The sequence below is a fragment of the Arvicanthis niloticus genome, chromosome 15 (assembly GCF_011762505.2).
Source record: "Arvicanthis niloticus isolate mArvNil1 chromosome 15, mArvNil1.pat.X, whole genome shotgun sequence".
Lineage (NCBI taxonomy): Eukaryota > Metazoa > Chordata > Mammalia > Rodentia > Muridae > Arvicanthis > Arvicanthis niloticus.
Genome location: NC_047672.1, coordinates 5,509,868 through 5,534,126, shown reverse-complemented (window position 1 = coordinate 5,534,126; position 24,259 = coordinate 5,509,868). Strand labels below are relative to the sequence as shown.

The window sequence follows — 24,259 nt, the reverse complement described above, 5'->3', positions numbered from 1 at the left end:
GATGTTACTCTATCCAGGGTGCTCCCAAGTCCCATCTCCACCCAACCTAAAAGAGGGGACTCCTGCCCCTAGACCAAGCAGAGAGGGGCCACCCAGAACCCCCTCTGTCTGGCGATCTGAATTCTTGCTTAGGCTGCGAGGCTAAGCACTGCAAGGGAATATAAATAAAAGCTAAAAATATGTTTCTGGGTTCCCTGAGGGACAAGCTTGACTGCATAGGAGTTGATGTCAAAAGTATCCCCTCTCCAGGAAAAAGACATTGGGACAGGTATGGCCCTCATGCCTCACTGGACAAGGACAGGAGGACTGGAGCCATTACAAGGTCCCCTTTAATTACTGGAGGTCAGGCCTCTATCCCCCGCCTTGGCAAGATTAGAATCGCCACAGCCCTTCTATAATTAGAAAAGGGAGGAGATGTCAGGGGCAGCCCTGCTTATACACTGAAGGCCTAAAATCAGTCATAAGCCTAAAATCAGCAATAGGCCTGACATACATGCCTGCTAACAAAAAGTCTTGGGTCTCTATGAAAAAACACTGAAACAGATGTCTATAAACTATTGTAAACAGGCAGCTTTTGTGGAAATCTACCAGCTTGAGTAGTTATAGACCTTGTAAATAGGCAGCCTTGGCTGATAGTACCAACTTAGATAAGGACAAGTGAAGCATAGGCAGAGTCATAGTGACCTGACCCCTGAACCTTCACCCAGCTGATACCCGGTTCTGAAAGATATCTGTACTCCCCCTGAACATCTATGCTCCTGTGTGATCCCCTTCCCCACATCCTGCATTTTTGTGTTTATAACCCCTGTGTTAAAAAGTAAAAATTATGATTTGATAATAATAAAAAAAAAGAAAAAAAAAAAAAGAAATGAAAAGAAAATAAATAACACACAGTGTCCCCCTGGCTCTGTTGACTTAGCTTCTGACAATCCATTTTCTTGTTTTCAGAAATACTTTGAATTATAAAATGTTATTGTGATTTTTGTTAGTATGCTGGGTAAAATAATTTTTATTGATTTCATTTTAAATTTCAAAGTTTATAGTGAGTTAAAATGTCCTTGAACATAATTATAGGTCATATTTATTTTCATATTGTAAAATGCAAGTTAATCTGTTGAACATTTTTTAAAAAATGGATTCCTTTTTGAGAATTTCATATATGAGCACTGTATTTACATAATTTTTTCTTTCTCTCCTTCCTCCCACTCTTTCCAACCCCCAATACTGTTCAAATACATCTTATTTAATTATTGTTCATATATGTATGTATATATGTATACATGTATAAGTATGTATGTATATACAAATACTGATAAATAAAGTGTTTTTTGGGGAAAAAAAAAAGATAATTTTACACTGCACTTAATGCTCTAAGTATATTTTCCAGAATATTCTTTTTAAATGTTTTGTGCTCTGCCTCCCATCTATATGTCATAAAGTCAATTTCTAAAATAATAACTTGCTAGATTTGTAAACTATATTTTAGAATATAATTATATCGCTTCCCTATTCTATTTTTTCCTTTCAAATTCCCTTATGTTCCCCTCCTTTCTCTCTTTCAAATTCATGACCTCTTATTTTATTGTTACATGCTAAAATTTTTGTTTCTGTCTTGATTTTTTTCAAGCCAATTATTATGAATAAAATGGAGTCTATTTTCCAAAAAAAAAAAAAAAAAAAAAACTTAATTCCTAAGAAGTAAACCAGATCTGAAAAATTTAAAGTTTATTAAAATAGCCTATAAGTACATAGTCTCTTTGGATGAAAAGTTCACGTACACTTCAACTTTACAGAGGCTTCAAAGATGAAAATGCAGTTAGACATAGGTCCCATATTCTACCTGTGATGGTTTGTATATGCTTGGCCCAGGGAGTAGCCCAAGCAGCAGATCTGGCCATGTGGCTCTGGCTTTAGAGTCAAAAACAGAAGAAACTACTGGGACGATTGATGCTGATTAACTGGAGCTAAGTAATTGGTGGTGATTAAGAAGAGACCAGCATCACTGAGGTGAAATCTTCTGGGAAGTGTTTTCTGAGAGCACAAAGAAGCTGTGTTCCAGAGATAGACAAGGTTGTACTTCATGCTGCAGCTGGACTTGGCAATGTTTAAGAGTCACCCAGTTGGTTCTGATTTTGAAGGCATGAAGGGGTCATGAAGAGCAGCTGAGGCTTGGCACTGTGAGAGGCCATGGAAGGCCATTGGTGAAGGTGCAGCCCCAGTTGCAGTTGGTAGCACAGAACTGAAAGGGTCATGTAAAGGAGTTGAGGCTTGGCACCATGAAGAGAACCTGTGAGAGGCTATTGGTGAAGCCTAGTTGCAGTGGAAGATCGCAGCATACTGAAGATGCCAGTACCATGGGATGATCACCAGGAACAGCAGCAGCAGTGGAGTGGATCAACCTGAGGTTAGAGTGGTACAGAGAGCAGAGCTGGAGAAATGACACCAGCCCTTCGGAAGAGCCCAGAAGATCATGTGTGGATCCCAGACGTTGAAACAAGAAGCTATAACATTGGAACTGCCTTGGAGACCCCTAGATTTTCAAGATGCCAGAGCCATAGAATATCTCTTGAGGAAAGCTAATAACAGAGAGTGGAACCAGCCCAGGACAAGAAGTTTGTTGCAGTCAACAAAGATGAAAAAGGAGTTAGAGCTCTGAAGACTGCTTTGACATCAGCCAGGGAGATCAGAGTTTGGAGTTTGCCCAGTTGGTTTCCTGTCTTGCTTTGGGGATTACGATTAAGTGATTGGATGGATCTCAGAAGAGACTTTGAACTTTGGACTTTTAACACTGCTGAGACTGCTGTAGGCTGTGAGTACTCTGGAAGTTGAACTAAATGTACTTTTTATTATGCTATGGCTAGATATGGCCCCCACAGACTCATGTGTTTGAAAAAGTCTAAGGGAACCAGGGAGTGGCACTATTGGGAAGTGTGGCCTTGTTGGATTAGGTGTGTCCTTGTGGGTGTGGGCTTTAATACCCTTGTCCTAGGTGCATCGGAGTCAGTCTTCCACTAGCAGCTTTCAGATGAAGATTTAGAACTCTTAGCTCTTCCTGTACCATGCCTGCCTTGATAATAATGGACTGAACCTCTGAACCTATAAGCCAGCCCCAATTAAATGTTGTCTTTTATTAAGACTTGTCTTGGTCATGGTGTCTGTTCACAGGAGTAAGACCATAACTAAGACACCACCCATCGTCTTTCCCAAACATACTGCTTCCAGTTTCACCTCTTCAGAAAGTCCACCAGCCTTCCTGCCATGACAATCATTCACATGTCTCATGCTGTCCTGCCTAACTATACTTTTTACCCTGGGCTCAGCTGCAACTTCAACAGGTACTGCCTGAATATCTGCTGAGGAAGCTTAGCAAAGAGTATATTTAAACAAGGCAAATGGGAGAGATATACAAGAGTTAGACAGTAAAGTAAGAATGACGGCTGACTTATGAGCTGCTATGAGATTCCAAAGAAGAGATACTTAGATTTTGGAGAGAATGCTTCCCTAGAGTTCCCAGGTACCTATGTTCATCTCTCCGATCCATAATATATGAAAACAAATCCTGATCTCAGACCTGAACTGAAACAGTTTAACACACAGGGCTTGATAGAGCACTGTACTGCTCAAATGACAAATCTAAGGTTCAAAAAACCACAACTGCCAAGGACAGCAGGGAACTGCTGGCACCAGCTTTCTTCTACTATCATCTAATCGACATCATTTGCTCCTCAGCTGGGCAGTGGAAATTATTACAAACTGAAGGCTTGGTTGTCCTTATAGAAAATTAAATGGCTGTCTTCAAAGAGAAGCAACAATGACTTCCCATTTAACTCTCTACCATGGACCTAAGGTGACAACACTTTTATTCTGAATACTAATCAAACACTGGTTATATTTAGGACCAAGGATATGATAGCCTTGAGTTTAAACTGTTACTATTACAGCATTTAACTATGAGTGTCACGTATTAAAAAAGAAGATAAAGCATGCCAATGACTTTCAGATTGTTGAAGGGCAGTGGTGGCACACGCCTTTAATCCCAGCACCTAGGAGGCAGAGGCAGGCAGATTTCTGAGTTTGAGGCCAGCCTGGTCTACAGAGTGAGTTTCAGGACAGCCAGGGCTACACAGAGAAACCCTGCCCCCCCCCCCCCCCAAAAAAAAACCAAACAAAAAACAAAACAAACAAAAAAACAACAAACAACAAAACAAAAGATTGTTGAAGTCCAATTTTCTTTACAGTACTGTTACTGAGCACTTTAAAAAAATAAATACAGATTCCAACAGCAAATTTTAAAATAATGTGACTAACAATTGGTCACACATGTTTTGGAATTACAGACAGCAAAATGTAGAAGATAAAACATTATAATGAGGGCAAAAGGTTATCTTTAAAAGAAAAAGATTGGCAATCTAAAATGCTTGTTGTGATACTCATCAATTTTAGAAATACTACTTCATAGTTCATATTTACTAAATTTTATCTACTGTATTTCAGTTAAAAAAATCATACAGAGGGCTGGGAGTTCAGCTCAGTGGTGAAACACTTACCTGGGTTCCCTCCTTAGTATAAAAGACAGACAGATAGATAGACAGGCTGACTTTAAAACCAATTTTTTTTTTCTTTTAAAGTCTTAATAGAACAAATTATAAGCAGGAAAAAATGTTTCCTCCCAAGGAATTGAAACTAGGTCCTTACCATGCCAGTTCACTAGTCAGGCATTCCACTACTGATTTTGTACACACACACACACACACACACACACACACACACACACACACTGGTTTCCATCCAGTAGCAGCTCAACAGAATTTTTTTTTTTTTTTGAGAGAGAGGTAGTTGATATGTAGACAAGGGTGGTCTCAAAAGTCAGAGAAATTCACCTGTCTCTGCCTCGAGAGTACTAAGATGAAAGGTTTGCACCACTATAGCCAGCAATAATTGCTATTTTTCTACAGTAATTCTCCAGTTCCTGCTAACATATGCAGGTACACAGAGGAAAAAAATATATTTACCATTTTCTGGAGAAAGTTTGTCATAAGCATCTTCATAAATATAATTTCTCCTTATAGTGACATTGATTCCATCCAGAAATGGACCATCTCCTTGAACTTCTTGCTTATCAGCATAAATCAACCTCTGAAAGATCTAAAATAAATAAATAAAGAGTCATGAGGTTAGAGCCAAGAGACTTGCTGGTATAAGTATAAACAATCTAAACAAAACTGCTAAATATGTTTTAATTTTAGCTTTCTATAAATTTTGGTATCAGTTTTTATATACGAGGTAGCAAATACTAACTTTTTCAAGAAAAGATTATTTAAAAGTATTTCTAAAGTAAGTTTTGAAAGACCCACATCATAATATGTGATCATTTATTAAGTATTTCTTAAAGATCTAGACAGGTGGAGGGTGCTCAGATGTAAGGCACTTTCTGCTAAGAGTCATGACCTGAGCTCAGTCTGGGACCTACATGATAGGAGAGAATGGGCTTCGAAAAGTTGTTCTCCCCACCTCCGCACCAACTCTAGAATACACAAGTACACACACAAACACACTGTCAAAAATATTATCTAGGAGGGAAGTGAAGCTTCCTCCAAGAATAAAATTCACATGTCCATAATGTTGAAATGCCGGTAGATGGAGCTCAGGAGTTGCGTACTGTGGTGCACTGGCATTTGTTTGCTTATTTGGTTTGTTTTTATCCCATGACAAAGTTTCTCTGTTACATCCCTGGCTGTGCTGGACCTGCCAGCACTGAGGGGAAATCAAGGATTAAAGATAGGAAAGACAGGAAAAAGATGTAAAACCAAGAGTTAGATTTGGGAGGACTGCTGGTCAATACCACAGTAGCAGCAGCCAGCAGCTAGTTTACTTTTCTTAGCCTTTGTATACTTCACAGTACCACGGGAAGCAAAGCCACAAGCTAACAGAAACAATTGCTGAAATACACTTAGGACATCTGTTCCCATCCAAAGGCCTCCCTGTTCCTTCCACCAAGGTTAACAGAAGCTTCAGCCTCTTGCCTGGAGCCTCAAGTGCAACTCCTCTTATTGTTCTGTTTCAGCAGGCCACAATCTGCCAACAGGCCCTGACCTGACTTGACTCTGCCTGGCAGGCAGACTTTTTTCTCTTTCTGTTTCAGAGAAGCAAGCAAACTTTTATTGAGCTTTTAGAAACAGGCAAACAGCTTCCAACACTAGGCTGGCCTCTGAACTCACAGAACTCCACCTGCTTCTGCCTCTCCAAGTGCTGAAATTGCATGTGTCACCATGCCCTGCAAGGGGTTGAAATTTTTATGAACACCTGGAACAGCAGTTCTCAAACTGTTTGGTGATCCCTTTGGCAAACCTCTTCAAATTTTTTAAATATCTTCAAACATATTTACATTACAATCCCCCCCCCCCCCCAACGCTCGCTTTGGCAGCACATATACTAAAATTGGAACAATACAGAGAAGATTAGCATGGCCCCTGTGGAAGGATGACACGCAAATTCATGAAGCGTTCCATATTTTAAAAAAAACAAAAAACCAATTCTTCCCCCCCCTTCCCTTCTCCCTCTGACCCGATCACTCCGGCCTAAAGGTTTTTATTTATTTATTATATGTAAGTACACTGTAGCTGTCTTCAGACACCCCATAAGAAGGCATTAGATCTCATTATGGATGGATGGCTGTGAGCCACCATGTGGTTGCTGGGATTTGAACTCATGACCTCCGGAAGAGCAGTCAGTGCTCTTAACCGCTGAGCCATCTCACCAGCCCCCTACATTACGATTCTTAATAGTAACAAAATTACAATTACTTTTTTTGGGGGGTGGGGGGAAGAACTGTATTAAAAGGGTCCCAGCATTAGGAAGGTTGAGAACCAATGACCTAGAGCCTCTAGGTCAGCAAGATCATTTTTTGGTTTGTTTGCCTTGTTCGCCCTGAACAAAGAATGAAGGCTTGAAAAATATTTTGGCCAGTACCTAAGAGAAGAACCTAGCAATTTCTAGAAAAATTCTAGTATAAACAGAACAGTCCAAATTAAACTGGAAACAGATATATGCAAACTTTTAAACATTTTTAAAAATCATCTGGCAAGGAACTAAGATATCTATTCATTTTTCAAAGCCATGATGGTCATACCAATTTTTTAATGAACATATACAAAAATACCTTTACAAAAAAATTGGCATTTTTAATAAAAATGTAAACTTTAACAGTTTAAACAACATTCATTAGGTCCCACTATTAGAAATCTCTAGTCTAACAGGCTGCTCAGCTAGCTACAAGGAGCGTGGATACAGAGAAGTATCTGGTTGGATTTTAAGGATGAAATGGATGAAATGGAAGATTTTAAAAAGAAGTGCAGTAAAACTTTTTAACTGTGTTAAGTTAGCATCACAGGGTTTGAATGGCATACCTTCACTCGTTCCTCAAATGGAACCACAAAAGGTAGTTCTGTCAGGATGGCAAGCTGTCGTTCCTCAGACACAGATAGCGGTGGGGACTCCAGACCCACTGCAACACATGTTAAAACTCATTAGTCCATCTGTATTTTCCTTTTCACTCACTGCCAACTACTAAAATCAGGATTTATAAAGTAATTTTAAGGATCTGAACTAACCCAATGATTCTATTTCTATTTCCATGAACACACCCTCTGGGCCCAATCTGAAATCTGAAGTCATTCTAGCCAGGTGAGCTACCCAAATGCAGAGTGGGTAAGGATGACCATCTTCAGCTGCACACTCACGCACCAGGTAAGGCTCAGGCGATCAGAGCTAAAGTGGAAGGTTTCTGTAAAGCTGCTTTTTCCTCAGGGATAGGTATTTGAGCAAGTCAAAAGTTGCCTAAGAGGAAGCTGTATAGATAGTAGGCCTATATTGGTACTATAGTAAACTTAGGCCCTATTCTTTCTCAACAGTGAGAAAATACCCTGGCACAATGAATCAGTTAACCTTTTTGTTTGTTTGTTTGTTTTGTTTTGTTTTGTTGTTTTTTTTTTTTTTTTTTTTTCGAGACAGGGTTTCTCTGTATAGCCCTGGCTGTCCTGGAACTCACTCTATAGACCAGGCTGGCCTCGAACTCAGAGATCCACCTGCCTCTGCCTCCGAAGTGCTGGGATTAAAGGCATGCGCCACCACTGCCCGGCCCATAATGAGATATTGTTGTATTTCTCATTTATTCTTCAGTGGAGCTAGGGATGAACAACAGGGTGTGGGCAAGTGCTTTATCACTGTGCTACACATCCCCACTCTGCCATGCACCTTTTAAAATAATTACAATTTTAATTAAAAAAAGGTTTTGACAAGTTCATACATGTACACCATGTATAGTAATCATATTCATGATCCATTATCCTCCTATCTTCCTCCCACTCTTGCTCATCATTCTCCACACAACTGGTCTTCCTCTCAACTTGCATGTTGCATTTTCTTCTGTGATCTATTGAGTTCAACCAGTTTCTTACAGGAACATGGGAAGGGAGTTATTTACTGGAGCATGGGCAACCAATCAAGGGCTATGTTACTGAAGAAAATGACGCCTACTTCCTCATCAAATGTTAACCGCTAAGGAGTCGTGAAGCCTATGATTTTCTTCCCTTATCCATGCCAGTATGCTGAAGGGCCAGGCAAGCATAGCTACTATTCATTACTGCAATGGCCATGTGTCATATCCAGAAGATAATCTTTCGAAAATGACAACCCCAGGAGGGCATTGTGGGGCACACTTTTTTTAGTAGCAGGAAACAAAAGGACCAATCAGAAGCTGATCCAATGCAATCATATAAGGGTCTTTATTTTAAGCTCAAGCTAGGGCTTAACTCACCCTCTACGCACATGATGGTTCCAGCGGAGAAAAGCCCTGAACACTCATCAGGACAAAGGTTTTATAGAAAATGACAAGCGACAGGTGAGTGTTTCTAGCCTAGCAAGCATCTAATTGGGGGAGCTACTGTGGCCTTTAGCATAACTTGCTGGTGTTGGTAGCCAAACTTAACTTCTGCTTTCCTCCAGATTGGTGGTTGTTAGGCAGGGACAGGCTTGTAACCTGGAGGTATAGATTTGTTGGGGCAAGGGGTTTAACCTGGAGACTGGTGCTAAGTACCAGCTTGTTAGTTTACTTGAGTTCAAACTTAGGTCAGGTTCCCTAAGATAAGAGTCTGAACCCAAAATATTTGCTCTCTCACCTTAATTCCAGTACTTGGAAGGCAGAGACAGGCAGATAGATCTCTACACCAGCTAAGGCTACATATGAGATCTGGTGCCAAAGAAGCAAAAACCAACCAACCAATCAAAACAAAACATGACAATCTCAAGTACTGGCTGAGATACAAAATACAAGTGCACAAAACATATATTTCTGGTCTGTTAGGTGGTACAGCTACTTCAGCAAACAGTTCTGTGGGTTTTTGTTTGTTTGTTTTTTTGTTTTTGGTTGTTTTACCCACCCCTACCCCCAGTTTTTTTTTTTTTTTTCCTTTTTATAAAGGTAAGCACATAACTACTCATAGGAATTCTGCAGAGCGAGCAAAGAAATAGCTATGATCCACAGAACCCCAAACTGCGAGAGAACAGTCATTTTCTACTTGCCTACAAGGGTTACACAAGCTGATTTTTACTGGAGTGATGATGAAGATACTCTGTGTGGTGTTTAGCAAAAATCACAGATCAAACAGTAAAAGGAGTGAATGCTACAGAGTATTCGTCCTGGTAAAAAAGAAGTGCAAACTGAGAACTTACCCTCCAGGGTGGACTGCAGTGGGCCAATCCTGCCCATCCTCCGGAATCTCCACACATGTCTCGATGCAGGTACGTAGAGCTGAGTAACCTAGGGAAACCAACTGCTGTCAGCACTTTCTTTTGTTCCAGCACCTAAGGAGCTGGCTGTCTATTCATGTCCAGTTCAGGCTACCCCTCATGTCCTCATAATTTAGCTTTTAATACTTTTAAGGGAATTATTGTCAGGGTAGAGTAAAATTATCAATGATATAATTATGAAACAAAGCATATCACATTTAAAAAATAACAAATATTACATCTCTTAAGTTTTTCTTTAATCTGTAAATTCCTCAATCCTTTAGTTTTGGTCTTTGTAATTTTTTTTCAACGAAGGTACAAGCTATTGTTTACAGTCTGGAATGTACCCACTACTGCAGAGTACCTGAAGAGAGGTAGAGCAGCAGGCTCAGTGTGTGTAGTGGCATGTGGAAGAAATGCGTAAACAGGAAGATGTCACTACTATCTAGACAGCCTTAGAGAGGCATGGCAAAGGTTTACTACTTCTTTCAAGAACAGTTTCAAAATGACACGATTCCTTCATACTCTATAAAATTGATGAATAAAGTTCTTTTTCTCCTTAGTACCAGGGTGAGTGTATAGTTACTATATGAGGCCAGTCCATGAAGTTATTTTCAGTGTTACTCAGAGATCCTTGGACAGTGGACATGCATGGGAGGAAGGGTTCTCAGGAGTCCCTAACCTTTCTTCATACCCCAGCAGCCTCTACTGGTGGTCACAGGTCACCACACTTCAAACCTAGAACTATCATCATACTAAAGTTCTTTTGTGTTGGTGAAGAGTTTCCATCTGGCCCTGGAGCTGTTCACTTTGCAAGACCATTTGCAAACTCTGCCAGTGGGTGGAGCTGAAGGCCTCAGGTTCAACTGGAAGATGGCTGAAGACACAGTCATACCTCCAATGTCCTGCCACACTCTTGTCCTGGATTCCTGCTGCACTTGTATCCCCGTCTGTCTCACTTATATCTCCTGACTGTCTTCTACTCTCAAAGATTCTAAAACACATCAGTGGTGACTTTCTGAGAACACCTGATGTTTTACTCTTCCTAAAGATCTGGAAGACTAAGTCTACCTTAGGTTCAAATCTTAGCAATAATCAATTGTCTGTCCCTTCAGATAACCTAGGATAAAATCTATCTCTTTTAACTAATGAACATACTTTTATTGGTAGTATTACTAAAAGTGAAATTGTTTTTAACTCCAGTAGACAATCATTGGGTTTCAATACAACCTGAGGCAATAACAGTACAATCAAGATAATAATTATCAGGATGTTGTCTGGGCCAATGCTGCTGCTACGTATCTTGTCCTCCTTCCAAGAGTTAGCATTGCCTAAAACACTGATATATCCTCAAAGTTAAGTGAAGAGTTATACAATTTAAAAAGGCTTATACTCCCTATAAATATGAAAGCTGGAGAAATCCATCTGTAATGAAAAGTATTAGGGAGATTTTCCACTAACTTTATCTGCTTTGATATCCTCTTGTTCTGACAGCCAGTGATTTGGAGGACAGAAATTTCTCCTCGTGTCTCTGGACTTCAGCATTTTCACTAGGTTAGTGATAACCTGAAGAGAAAGAACAGGGCAATGTGATACAAACTCAGTGACTAACATCCTACAGAGCTGGCAACACCATTAATCAGATAAGACAAAACACCAGATAAGGTGTTTGTCTCCCTCATAAAATGGATGTGACAAAAAGCCTCCTTTAGGGACAAGAACATACTGGAAGAACAAACTAGTTGTTACCAAAAGAAACAGGAAAGCAACATAAGTGCACACACAAAGTGGTCTTTAAAAAATGAGGTCAGGGGGCTGTAGAGATGTCTCTTAACCTCTTTAATAGTACCCTCTTTAAATTTATTTTATGTGTATGAGTGCTTTGGCTGCATGTATGCATGTGTACCATGCGTGTACGTGGTATCCTTGGAGGTCAGAAGACAGCACATGATCTCCTGGAATTGAAGTTATAGGTGGTTGTGAGATACCATGTGGTACTTATGAACTGAACCTGGGTCCTTTGCAAGAGGAACAAGTGTTCATAACCATTGAGCATGTCTTTAGCCCCTTGGCTAGAATTTTTAAGACAGAATTCTGGCAGTACATAGCTCACATGAGCTGTAAAGAAGCTCATTATGTTACTATGTGCAATTAGTTTTTCTGAGAAATACCACATGAGAGATGTGGGTGAAGCAGCACCCTACTAAATCTCTCTATTTTCCCCACATCCCTTGCCTGTGCCTCTAGAGCTGATCAATTTTCTACAGTCTCTTGATATAATTCTTAAGTTGGCCATTCTCTCCAACTGCAACATCAAAGCTATGTGTATCCTCTGAATGTTCTTAAAGCATTAGCTCTGCTTTGCATCTGATGAGCTCCTTTGGAAGAGAGCCCACAAATACCTAGGAACCTGGGAGTTTTCAGTAATTGATCTGGGATCAAATGTCATTGGTAAGATTAAAGAAATCTAGCAGTACTATCTAAAAAAACCATCTACTTTCTACACTACATAGAAATATACTTTGTAGAGTTGGCAAGATCACTCAGTGAGTAAAGATACTTACTACCAAGATTGACAATAGTTTAATTCCCAAGGAATCACGTGATAGAAGCAGAGAACTGTGAAGCAAGTGAAACCGTGTCCACCAGGCAAAAACTGGGAAGGCTGAATGGATTCAGAAACCCCAGTAAATTCTCTTATCTGAGAATGGTAGGCGTTTCATGTACTCCTATCAGGTTCCTGTCCTGAAGCACATGATGATGATACTCTACATGAGGATGGAGAAGCCAGGGAGCACAGAGCACAAAACAAAGTTCTACAGGCTAATGAGGTACCTAGATTGGCTGGCCCCTAAGGGTTAGCCAGTAAGTGTCCCTTCTCAGACATTCCTTCCTGCAAAAGTTACTTAATCTCTGGTCCAACCTGAGTAAATCATATACAATTATTTTCCACTGCCAATAAACAGTTTGGACAAGTAAGGACTCTCTCTCACCAAGAACTGATGTGGGGAAAAGTGTGGGGAAAGCCTTCACCATATAGAGAAATGTCACCTAAGTCTCTCCGAGAAGGCCTCTCTGCACTCCAGACAATCAACCCTGAGTTAAGCCAGATTCCAGGCCCCAGGTTCAATACCAGCCCAACACCCATTCCTGACTCCTTGTGGTTCCCAGCAGTGTCTGGGTGTCCAGGAGTTTGGGAACCCCAGCTTCCACCCCAGCCTGCCTTCCTGTTTCTCATCTAGGCTGGGACCCCCATCTTAGACTATGTTTGTAGCCTAACACTTCCTCAGCTGCGTTCAACACTCCAACTGCAGCGAGGCAGAACAGGATCCACAAGAAAACCAACTCCCACAAGTTGTACTGTAACCTTTATACATGTGCTGTAGCATGTAACCCCACCCAAATAAATAATATGTGTAAACATGTATCATTTATAAAATCTTCAAGTGCCAATTTCACATAAATATATAACAACTTTTAAAAAATCTAAGTAGGGGACTGGAGAGATAGCTCAGCAGTTAGGAGTGCACTCTGCTCTTCCAGGCCTGAGTTTAGCCCCTATCATCCAAACTGGTGGGATGACTCACAGTTGCCTATCATTCCAGTGAAGGGACCTGATGCCTTCTCAACTTCTGATTTAACTTATACTCATGTGTCTATACCTACAGATACATACACATAATTAAAAACAATAAAATGTTGGAAAAAGTTAAGTAGAATAAGTTTGTCCAAAACTTTAGGAGGTAAAATTATCTTTTTAAAAATATATGCAATTTAGCTAAAATTCAAATACACCAGGTAATCTGTATTTTTATGTCACAATTAGTGTTAAATACTCTTAGAAGTTAACCAACATTTTCCCTTCATATCAACTATTTTTCTTTTTAGACTTAAAGAAAAATATAAATTTTACCAAACCATAAAAATATGATTGGATTTACACTCACATTACTTTTGTCCACACACTCAATAATGAAATGCCAATCATGATGCAACCTTCAGTAAAAGGGATGGAAAAGTCTGCATAGGTAATCCATAGAAAACATGTGAGTTTACTCAAGATGATGAAGGTAAGAACAACTGGAAAGATGGCTTTAAACTTTATCAACAGATGCCCAATGCAAAATTCAGAAGGTAGCTCTTCTTTCTATTAACTTGATCAAACTTTCTGGAAATCTGTACCAAATAGAAAGACTCTTAGGTATAAGCTATAACAAAGTCATAGGTATACCCATCTTAGGAAACTCTGAACAAAGGTTATAAAAACCTGCCCAAAGTGAGTTTTCTACAGATTCAAGCTTGTGGTTCCCAGCCTGTACAACATGTGGGGATCATCTGGGAGGGTGACAAATAGCCACACCTGAGGGTATCAACACTCAACACCTTAATCCATAATGGTTTAAGTGGAGCCAGGCAAACTGTCACTCTGAACTGTTACAAAGGACTTGAGAACCAATGTGGTTTATAAGAAATGAAAGCAAAGAAGCATACCTTTAGAATGACCAGCTGCATCTATAATGCAGTGTTAGCAGCTTTCATAAATACGATGTATATATGATTGATGTATTAACTGCTGTCCCTCATTCTAGATCAATGATTTACATTAAATGTTCAGAAATAAAAATAACTCAGCACTTGGAAATGAACACAGTAATTATCCAAGCTCCATTACATTCACATACAGCATAGTAATAACTTACAAACTGATTTCCTTCAACCCCAATATTAAAATACAAAGGTAAGTCACAGAAACATACAGATTTCTTATGAAAGTGCTAGCCGACAACTGCCCAGTTACAGACTATACATTAACACAAAGTATTCTTACAAGATTCTTATGTTTGTAGGGTTCTGGTTTTGATGATGACAGGAAATCTTGCTGACAGATTGGGAAGCTCAGAGAAGTATCCTACTAGGTTATTACCCAGCTATCATAACAATATATATACTATCATGTAATAAATATATCTGTAAACTGGATGACAATACTTGGATGGAGATGACTGAGATATATATATATATATATATATATATATATATATATATATATATATATATATATATATCCTGTTTTGAAAAGCAACTGCAAGATGAAACTATATTAAAACCAAACAGCATAGCTAAATTATTCTCTCTCTCTCTCTCTCTCTCTCTCTCTCTCTCTCTCTCTCTCTCTCTCTCTCTCGTGTGTGTGTGTGTGTGTGTGTGTGTGCGCGCGCGCGTGCGTGCGTGTATGTGCTTTAGGATTTAACCTAAAGTGTCATGCTTTCTGGACAATGGTTTTATCACTAAACTACATTCCCGTTCTCTTTGTACTTCTTATTTTAAGACAGAGTCTCAGTAAGTCGTCTAGGTGGACCTTAACCTAGACTGAAAACTAGTAATCTTGTAGCCCAGGTAGTCAGAAACTTGCAGTTCTGCCTAGTACCAGAGATTCACCAGTCTATGCTGCCTGGTCTAGCAACAGGCACAATCAGCAGCACAAAACTTCTAGATACTGAAAAGGGGAAAAGGAGAATGTGATAAATACATGAAAGGAGAACTTTTTAGACTTGATTTCAAATGAAGAACATTCAAAGAAATGTGAGAAAAGCATAGTAGCATGCAGCTATAGGAGCCATCACCTGACACAGAGATTCTCCTAGAGGGAATGGAAAGAACACAGTGAGTCTACTGCAAGCCCTCGTGAATTACACAGTGACACTGCCCAGGCCCAGCCTGAGTCCTCTGCCATTCCCTAGCACTGGGCAGTCAGTTGGCGTGAGGTTACTTAAGGAGTCACTAGTTAAGGCCTGAAATGCTGCTGTGAATACACAGTCCCGTTTCACACACCCCTCAGTTATCACTTGTTAAACAACATATTTTGAAAGACAGGACTTGCTTCCATATTTGAGATACTATAAAATTGTTTTCCTTAAATATTCATTTCAACTAATCACCTAAAAAGTAAAACATCCAGCCCATCTCAATAATGATAGGCAAGAACAGATCTTCAAGAACAGGACACAGGTCCATCACCCAGAGATTCTCGTGAAAAATGTAGCCAGGACACTGGTTGCATCCATTTACTTTGTTCAAAAGTTGGGTCATTGCAACTCACATCACAGATCTGGAGCAGCCATACTAGCAGAACTATCATCATCTTCTGGCTAGAGATCTATTACACCCTTCCTTTGAAGAAGAACAGCCCAAATTCTTCACAGATGTGAAATGTCCAGGTTGCTACAAGATTACTAGTTTTCAGCCAAGCTCAGATATGAGCTGAAAACTGTATAAGCTATTCAAGAGTGTTGTGCCAGCCCACAGGAGAAGGCTGTTTGTTTAGAAGAAAGCAACATTAATCTATATAATTTCCTGAATTTATTTTTCACAGAAAGCTTTATCTAGTTCAGTTACTCTACCAAGACAACATAACTATGTTTTTTGAAATTAGTATATATTACTATAAATAAAATTGGGTTTTATAAAGCTTTCATATATATACAGTATACTTTGTGCACATTCATCTCCTCCTTAGTCTCTCCTGCCCCTAACCCTACCCAGTTTCCTTCCTCATCCCTTCTGCTTTCATGTCTTTGTGTGTGTGTTCCAGTAAGATTTGTTATAGTTGTTAACATGAGCACAGATGAGAAGCTACAAAATCATGAGCACCTTACCAGTGGCTAGAAGACTGAAGGAACTTTTTCTCCCTCTTTTATGAATTGCCTATCTTAAATCTTATCTCAGGAGCCCTTCCCATTTCAAAGATAGGCTATTGGAGGACCTAATATTGTGAAGACAAGTATAGCTGATGTGAGTTCAAGAGTGCAGCAGTCAACAGCTGTTAAGAGCACTGAGTGCTCTTTCAGAAGTCCTGAGTTCAATACCCAGCAACCACATGGTGGCTCACAACCATCTGTAATGGGATCTGATGTCCTCTTCTGGTGTGTCTGAAGACAGATACAGTATACTCACATACATAAAATAAATAATTCTTTTTTAAAAATGTAGCAGCCATGTCATGCCTGAAAATCAGCATTCCACACCTATTCCCTTTCTCTCTCTCTCTCTCTCTTTTTTTTTTTTGTTACATGCATGGTCAGTTCTTTATTCTTTGATGAATGGTCTTAAAACATTACATTAAGCAAGGCTGAAAAGTAAAGCTTAAAATAGTTTTATAAGGACAACGTATAAAACATGAAATGATTAGTCACTCTGTGAAATTTTGATCTTAGAGTGTACGATGCACCCACTGGCAATAGCACCCAGGTTTTCCATAGAGCCAGTCATCATTTTTCTCTTGTTTTATTCAGGGCATGGGGGAAAGGAGCCAAGAGGGTAGTAGAGGCAGAAAGAGAGAGAGGGGAAGGGGAAGGGGAAGGGGAAGGGGAAGGGGAAGGGGAAGGGGAAGGGGAAGGGGAAGGGGAAGGGGAAGGGGAAGGGGAAGGGGAAGGGGAAGGGGAAGGGGAAGGGGAAGGGGAAGGGGAAGGGGAAGGGGAAGGGGAAGGGGAAGGGGAAGGGGAAGGGGAAGGGGAAGGGGAAGGGGAAGGGGAAGGGGAAGGGGAAGGGGAAGGGGAAGGGGAAGGGGAAGGGGCCGGCCATGACTACGTGGAGAGAGGGGGAAAGGAAGGGGGGAGGGGCGAGGAGACAGAGAGCAGCTAGAGGCAAGAGATCAAGAGATCAAGAGCCCCTTTCTCTAATTCTTGCATCCCTTCTGCTCATTCTTCCACTATGTTTCACAGCATTGGATATTGTAGTGGTCTGAAAGAAAATGGGCCCCGTAGACCCATCGGGAGTGGTATTATTAGGAGGTATTGCTGGAGTAGGTGTGACTTTGTTGGAGGAAGTGTGTCGCTGGGGGTAGGCTTTAAAGTTTCAAATATTCAAGCCAGGCCCAGTGGCACTCTTTCTTGCTGCTTTCAGATGTGAATGTAGAACTCCCAGCTACTTCTCCAGCACCATGTCTGCCTGCATGCCACGACAATAATGGACTAAAATTTTAAACTGTAAGTCAGCCCCCTATTAAATGTTTTCTTTTATAAGAGTTGCTATGGTCATAGTGTCTCTTCACAGCAATAGAAATCCTAACTAAGACAAGTATGGATGTCCCATTTATGGGTCATTTATTCTTAATAATTTGGCCAGTTATGAGTCTGAACTAATTGCTGATCACTGCAAAGAGAAGCTTTCTGACCAAGCTGACAACAGCACTATTCTATAGAATTGTATTTAGAAGGGAACATGATATGTACATCATGTTCGGTTAGCAAAGAGCAGCAGCTTTCCTACTATGGCACAGGACCTCCCTAGACAGGGCTTGTTGACTGGGTCTACAGTATGTGGGCTGGTCAGCAGAAAGGAGGCTAACAGTCAAGTTTCAACTTTGTTTTTCTGTCCCATGACCAAATTGGCCTTAGGTTTTTAAAAAATCCATACAGATCCCAGGTTGGCCTGAAACGCATGATCTTCCCGCCTCAGTCTCCCAAGTATTGGGATGTACCAGATTTATCACCACACACAGAACATTTTCCCTTTCAAATGGAAAATATAAAGCATCAATCAAGAGGACAAGAATCATCTACAACAGCACACTCTACTCTCCACGTGGCTATGCATATAGATGTGTCTGCTTTCCTGACACACTGCTTTTGCTGAGGCCCATTAAGTGTGATAGCCAAATACAAAGACATTATCAAGCAAGTTTTCCTGTTTCTCCATGGGGTTAAAATGATTATGGCCATAAATTATACTTCAAAAAGAAGTTTATAAAGTTGAAAAATGCATTACATGTTTTAACAGTATTGATGTAGAGTTTAGGAATAGATCTCAATTCCTAAGGTGACAAGTGAAGAAGATTTTGAGCAATTAGATTCTATATTCTGTGACTAGTCAACAAGTTTGTCTTTGACTGAAAAATGAAAAAGGTCTGGTCTGAAATAGAAAGCCTAGTCTCAGCATTTGAAATTTTGTCAGTCAACAAAAAGCAAGAAAGTAATAGCGAATGCTTTTACCTCCTTTGGTTGGTTTTACTGTGACTGTTTCAAATTTAATTTGGTACTGTAGTACACATAAATGGTGCAGGCACTGTACAGGGACAACAGTTAACATCTCTCATACAGAATCTCAAACAGGCGATGCTTGCTTTTAGGAAAAGTGACAACACTCTACTGTTTATAGTATTTGATATAAATGTCATTTTCCTCTGTAAGAAAAGCTAATAGCAGCTGATCATCACTCATGGGTCATACCAGTTTATATGATTTCTAGACTCTATGCGTAGCAGGTAGTATAAAATTGGTTGGGCACATATTCTTTAAACAATTCTATTCTAAAGTTAAAAGTCTTTGTTATAACACAATTTGAAATCTAAACCCACCCCATATCAAAAAAAAAAAAAAGTAAGCTATTAGGATTTTAGATGTAGCTCAGTGGTAGACTGCTTACCCAGCACGTACAAAGCCCTAGGTTCAATCTCTCTCTTTCACTTCTATATACATCAAGAGAGCAAGAATCACCTACCATAGCACACACTATTCTCTATGAAGCAATGCACAGAGATGGGCTTGCCTCCCTGACACACTGCCTTTGCTAGGGCCCATTAAATGTGGTACCAGACACAAAGACTTATCATCAAGCAGGATTTCCTACCTCTTGCCCGGGAAGGTGTTTGAGAAAGGGTCTTGCTTAATTCACCTTGAACTCACTAGAGCTCAGGCTGGTTCCATGATTGTAAATCATTCTGCCTCAGCAACCTGAGAGCTGGGATCACTAGCATTCATTATTGCATTTGGCTCCACAAAATCTTTATTTAATGTTTAAGCAAAACAAAATAAGGTCAGAGTAAAAAAAAAACCTCATGTAGCATTAAGTTCAGATATTCCTAAGCCCCAAAGACTATCATACAAAATTATAAAACATCCAGTAGGAGCTATACAATAGTTACTTTATCTTCCAGTGTACATAAAACCTGGTGTCCCACATTAAGGGAAGTGTTACTAGCAAAGACCCCAGAGCTTAATTACACAGAGACAAGAAAGCATGCATGCTATCCTAAGGTTCAACTCCGTGAACACTTACACAAGCATTCCAAGTCTGAAGTAGGTGAGACAGTTTATTCTAGATAGCTAGAAAAGGTGCAAAACAGCCCATCTTTAAGGAAGGGCTCAGCAGACAACTTTTAAGGTTTCCTTAGAAATACAGAGAAAAAGGTGATTAAAATAAATTGTGCAAACATGTATTACACCAATCTGCACAAATTATGAATTCAATGATGCATTAGGCCTGTATTCGTGCAATCAAAACATTATCTGTTACTTTCAGTGCTGCTAATGCCTATGCTTCTAAGTGAAATGTGTTGTAAAATCAGGCAGAATGGGCTGCAGAGAGACTCTCATGGACTTGTAGGATGAATAAGCAGTCCTTAATTAGCCCATCAGGTTAAGTGCAAGCATTAATGGGTCTTTCCTAAAGTCTAGCTTGACATCTTTCTCCAAACATGGCCAAGAAGAAAGTTCCATTAGCAATATTAATACAAGCTTAGTTGATCATTTTCATTCAATTAACTTCTTTCAATTAAACAGATAGCTTGACAAAAGCAGTGATAAAAGACCTGAAGGGACAGCTGATGACTCTCATGGAACATTAGTGTTTGAGAGGTCGCTGGTATTAAACGGCCTGTAAATCTAGCATTCAATTTGGAAGATGCATTTCTTCTACTCTCCTTTAATGAGCAATTTTAGCTGACTAGATATGTTTGCAGCAGAAATTGCATGGGGGTCAGAGTCAAGCACCTTTTTCTGCTCTTTTTTTTTTTAAAACCCTGTCACCCACTCCTGCCAGCATTCCAGCCATGGTACCCCATAACTTCTCCCCCCACCCCCATGGTTAAAACTGAATTCATTCTAAAGTAATTTGTATACAGCATACATCAAAAAACTGACTCATTCTACCTTTTCTGATTCCCTCTTATAAAAGATTAAAAATAATTTTTACCAAGAAAAAAATCTTTTAATGAAAAATAAAAATGAAAACATTTAAAATATTTTATGACTTTTTTTTAGCTTATCAAGGATAGTCTTGAGACGTTTTACATATGTGTTAACTGTGAAAGCAATGGTTTTACTTTTCACCTGCTGCAGCACTTATGTGAAAATCAGAAGAAATGTGTGGGAGTCAGTTTTCTCCTTTCACTGTGTGTGATAGAGGACTCAGCTCAGGTCTCCAGGCTTGATAGAAAGAACCTTTATTTACTGAGCCATTTCATCATCACAAAAGCAATGTTTTAAAATGAAGCAGATATGAAATAAAGATGAGGCTTTTCTTTAAAAGTTTTGTAAATTAAAATTATGCCTGAAACCAACTTCCAAATTTCTATTCTTCTAAAAGAAACTGAACAAAAACAAGACTGTACTGGATCCATTCTGACATGCCACATACCTTGAACAACTGAACCCATCGCTTCTGTTCCATTTGTATGCACCGCTGCATCTCAGAGTTAGTAGTAACCCCAATACTCTGAAATGCGGTGACATATTCCTCCCGAACTTCTGGCTTTGTTTCCGGATACGCTAACTTGATGATCCCTAAGCAGGCATCTCGAAGGCATCGTGACAGCAGGATTAACTCCTCCAGAGTGAAAGGCATCATGGATGATTGTCTCTGACCTACAACTAAAACAACCAATTTTCCACCATTTTTTTTTCAAACCAGTAATACAGCAAAACTTAAAGAAAAAAAACTGGGGGGTGGGGGCTTTCAATTAACCTTAAAAATTGATAGGCCATGAGGCCAGCAGCAAACCCATTTTTCAAAATTCTTACCTTCTATGGGGTCACCAAAAAATTCATTGTCATGTATGGAAATCAGCGAATGACTGAACAAGGAGCTGAAGAGGTAAAAGAGTGGGATGATTCGACTAGAATCTTCAAAAGACATGGGCGAACCCCTTGATATCACCTGAAGCAATGGCACCATAGACCTAAAGAGGGGCAGGGAAAAACAAAATAGGTATTTTAAGGTGAGGCTTAGGAATTAAGACATCAGATAATATAGTTGGTTAAAAATAAAAATTTACACTAACAACAAAACTACTTAAAAAAAGGAAAAGTTCTAGCCGGGCAGTAGTGGCGCACGCCTTTAATCCAGCACCTGGGAGGCAGAGGCAGGCGGATTTCTGAGTTCGAGGCCAGCCTGGTCTACAGAGTGAGTTCCAGGACAGCCAGGGCTACACAGAGAAACCCTGTCTCAAAAAACCAAAAAAAAAAAAAAAAGAAAAAGAAAAAAAAGAAAGAAAGAAAAGAAAAAAGAAAAAGAAAAAAAAAAAAAAAAGGAAAAGTTCCTCGGAAACAACACAAGTTAGTAACTGGCACCAGAGAAGACAAGAAAACTCACCAGACCCACCTTTTTGATGTGTCCCTGTTTCTGCCACCTGGCAGGTACTGAGAGTGGACATAGTCCCAAAAGCCAAAGCCCTACAGAGTTTTAGATGAAGATTTGGTTCCTGCATGGAAAACTATTTCCTCTTTGGAATTCCATTTAACAGAGGCCAACATATGTGGCAGGACAGAACATCTTACCTAGTCCCCTGCTTTCAGGTAGGTTTATAACAACTCTATACTGAAGCCAAATTAGAACCTTCATCTTCCACTCCTCTTGGGGCCTTGTTTCTCCTGTCCATGTTTATAAGTGGCTTCCTTGCCTGCCACATAGATGTATCTCCACTGCTTACCAAAGGCTGTGATTGGTTCCTTTTTTTCTCATGCAAGTCTGTTATATGGAACACATAGCTCTTTCCAAGCAAGAAAGCATTGTGTCCCCTCTGCAATGAGACCTGCAGGTCATCTCATGGGTATCTGTTACACCCTTCTTGACTCTATTGATCTTGTCCACAAAAGTTTCTGTTTTTTGTTTTTTTTTTAAGACAAGGTAGCCCTGGCTGTCCTGGAACTTAAGAGATCTACCTACCTCTGCTGGGATTAAAGGCCTGCACTACCACAACCAACTCCCAAAAGTTTTATTTGGAGACAGGAACAGAAGTGAAGCTGGAGAAACAAACACTATACATGCAGGATTGCAGAGTAGAAGCCTGCCTATTCTAACCAGGGGTGGGGGTGCTGAGATTTGGGTTGGTGAGTGAGGTAGATGCAGAGGGGGCTCTGAATCTGTCCGATGCTACCTTCAGGAAAAGGTCTAGAATGAAGATAGGAACTCTAAGAAGCTCACAACAATTTGTAACTTCACTCTCAGAGGATCCAATGCCCTATTCCAGCCTCCCTGGGTACTGCCCCCATGCAGACATAATATTGTCCTACTTCACTTCCAAAGCCAGGAAAGCTGAGAGAGCTGACTTAAGCATGTACAACAGTGGTTTCATCTCCTGCTCAGTCCCATGAGAAGAGAACTCAGCAAATACTTTCTGAGTGAATCCTCACTGTGCTACCACTTACAAAAATTTCCCTGAAACACACAAAAGTAATTAATTCACTGCCATATATTTTTATTGATATTAGTAAAGGTATGGTCATAGCCTTTTAGATCCCAGGCCTATCAATGCAGAGCCACAAAAAACCACATAAAACCAAGGAACATATAATACTTAAGGGAACAAGTGTTACACAGTTGCTGAGTGGCCAGTGTTTTCTAAATTTAAGCAGTGCTGAATCAGCACTGAAAAAAAAAAAAATCCTTCCTGCTGCGAATCCTGGTCCTTACATTACCATAAGCCACCGCAAAATCACATGGGCAAACAATTAATGCTGTTAACCAACATTAACGTATTTGTTCTCTCCTTATTTCCATGAGGTGAGCAAAAGAAGTTAATTATTCTCACTTGAATGATGGAAAAGAGAACTCTGACGAAGAGTCACCAGTGCACCCAGGGACAAATGAAACACAGGCCAGTTAGAAACAAACATCATTCTGAAATCAGGTCAATCTCAAGAGACTTGGAAGCAAATAAAAAGTCTACAACTTAAATGTGATAGGTATAACACCAAAAGCTGGTTACATTACAGATAATCAATGGGACTTTATATGAATCCCTGACACCTGCATCCACCCGCAGAACAAGGATTTGCACCTGTCTGTGGAGACTATTCCTTCCCCTCATTGAAGACTTCAGCTTTTCCTGAATGGGTTCTTGTTATAGACACCCTGAAGTCCTCAGTGCAGTGACCACAGTGGATTAGTCTGTTGCTACTTTTAGTAAAGAGTGGCCTGTTTGCTGGCTGTCAGTTGCTTCAACTTCAGTAAGGGAGAAACTAAACTGTCTCATTTCAACAGGAAATACTGGGAAGAACACTTGGAATAAAACCATGGTTTGCAAAACATCTGCCCATGGGCCCAGCACTTGGGAGGCAAAGGCACGTGGATTTCTATGAATTCAAGGCCAGTATTGACTATAGAGAGTGTTTGTTCTAGGACAGCTAGGGCCGTTACATAGAGAAACCTCATCTGGAAAAACAAAACAAAACAAAACAAAACAAACCCACTAAAA

The 24,259-nt window shown here is 39.9% G+C and overlaps 1 protein-coding gene and 1 non-coding gene across 4 annotated transcripts in view; one reads left to right on the top strand and one right to left on the bottom strand.

The window, feature by feature from the left end:
* The window catches only part of Ube3c (ubiquitin protein ligase E3C), a 112,435-nt gene that overhangs the window by 36,490 nt on the left and 51,686 nt on the right, over window positions 1-24,259 (bottom strand). For all 3 annotated transcript variants that reach the window (XM_076913291.1, XM_034519053.2, XM_034519054.2), the window contains exons 12-17: window positions 21,585-21,742; window positions 21,202-21,434; window positions 11,248-11,352; window positions 9,730-9,817; window positions 7,407-7,504; window positions 5,013-5,145 (exon numbers count right to left, since the gene is read on the bottom strand). In XM_076913291.1, the coding sequence (XP_076769406.1) occupies window positions 5,013-5,145; window positions 7,407-7,504; window positions 9,730-9,817; window positions 11,248-11,352; window positions 21,202-21,434; window positions 21,585-21,742 (815 nt within the window). The remainder of the gene's footprint in view (window positions 1-5,012; window positions 5,146-7,406; window positions 7,505-9,729; window positions 9,818-11,247; window positions 11,353-21,201; window positions 21,435-21,584; window positions 21,743-24,259) is intronic.
* On the top strand, window positions 6,413-6,515 carry LOC117721143 (U6 spliceosomal RNA). Its single transcript, XR_004608405.1, has one exon. It is a non-coding gene; the product is annotated as a U6 spliceosomal RNA (small nuclear RNA).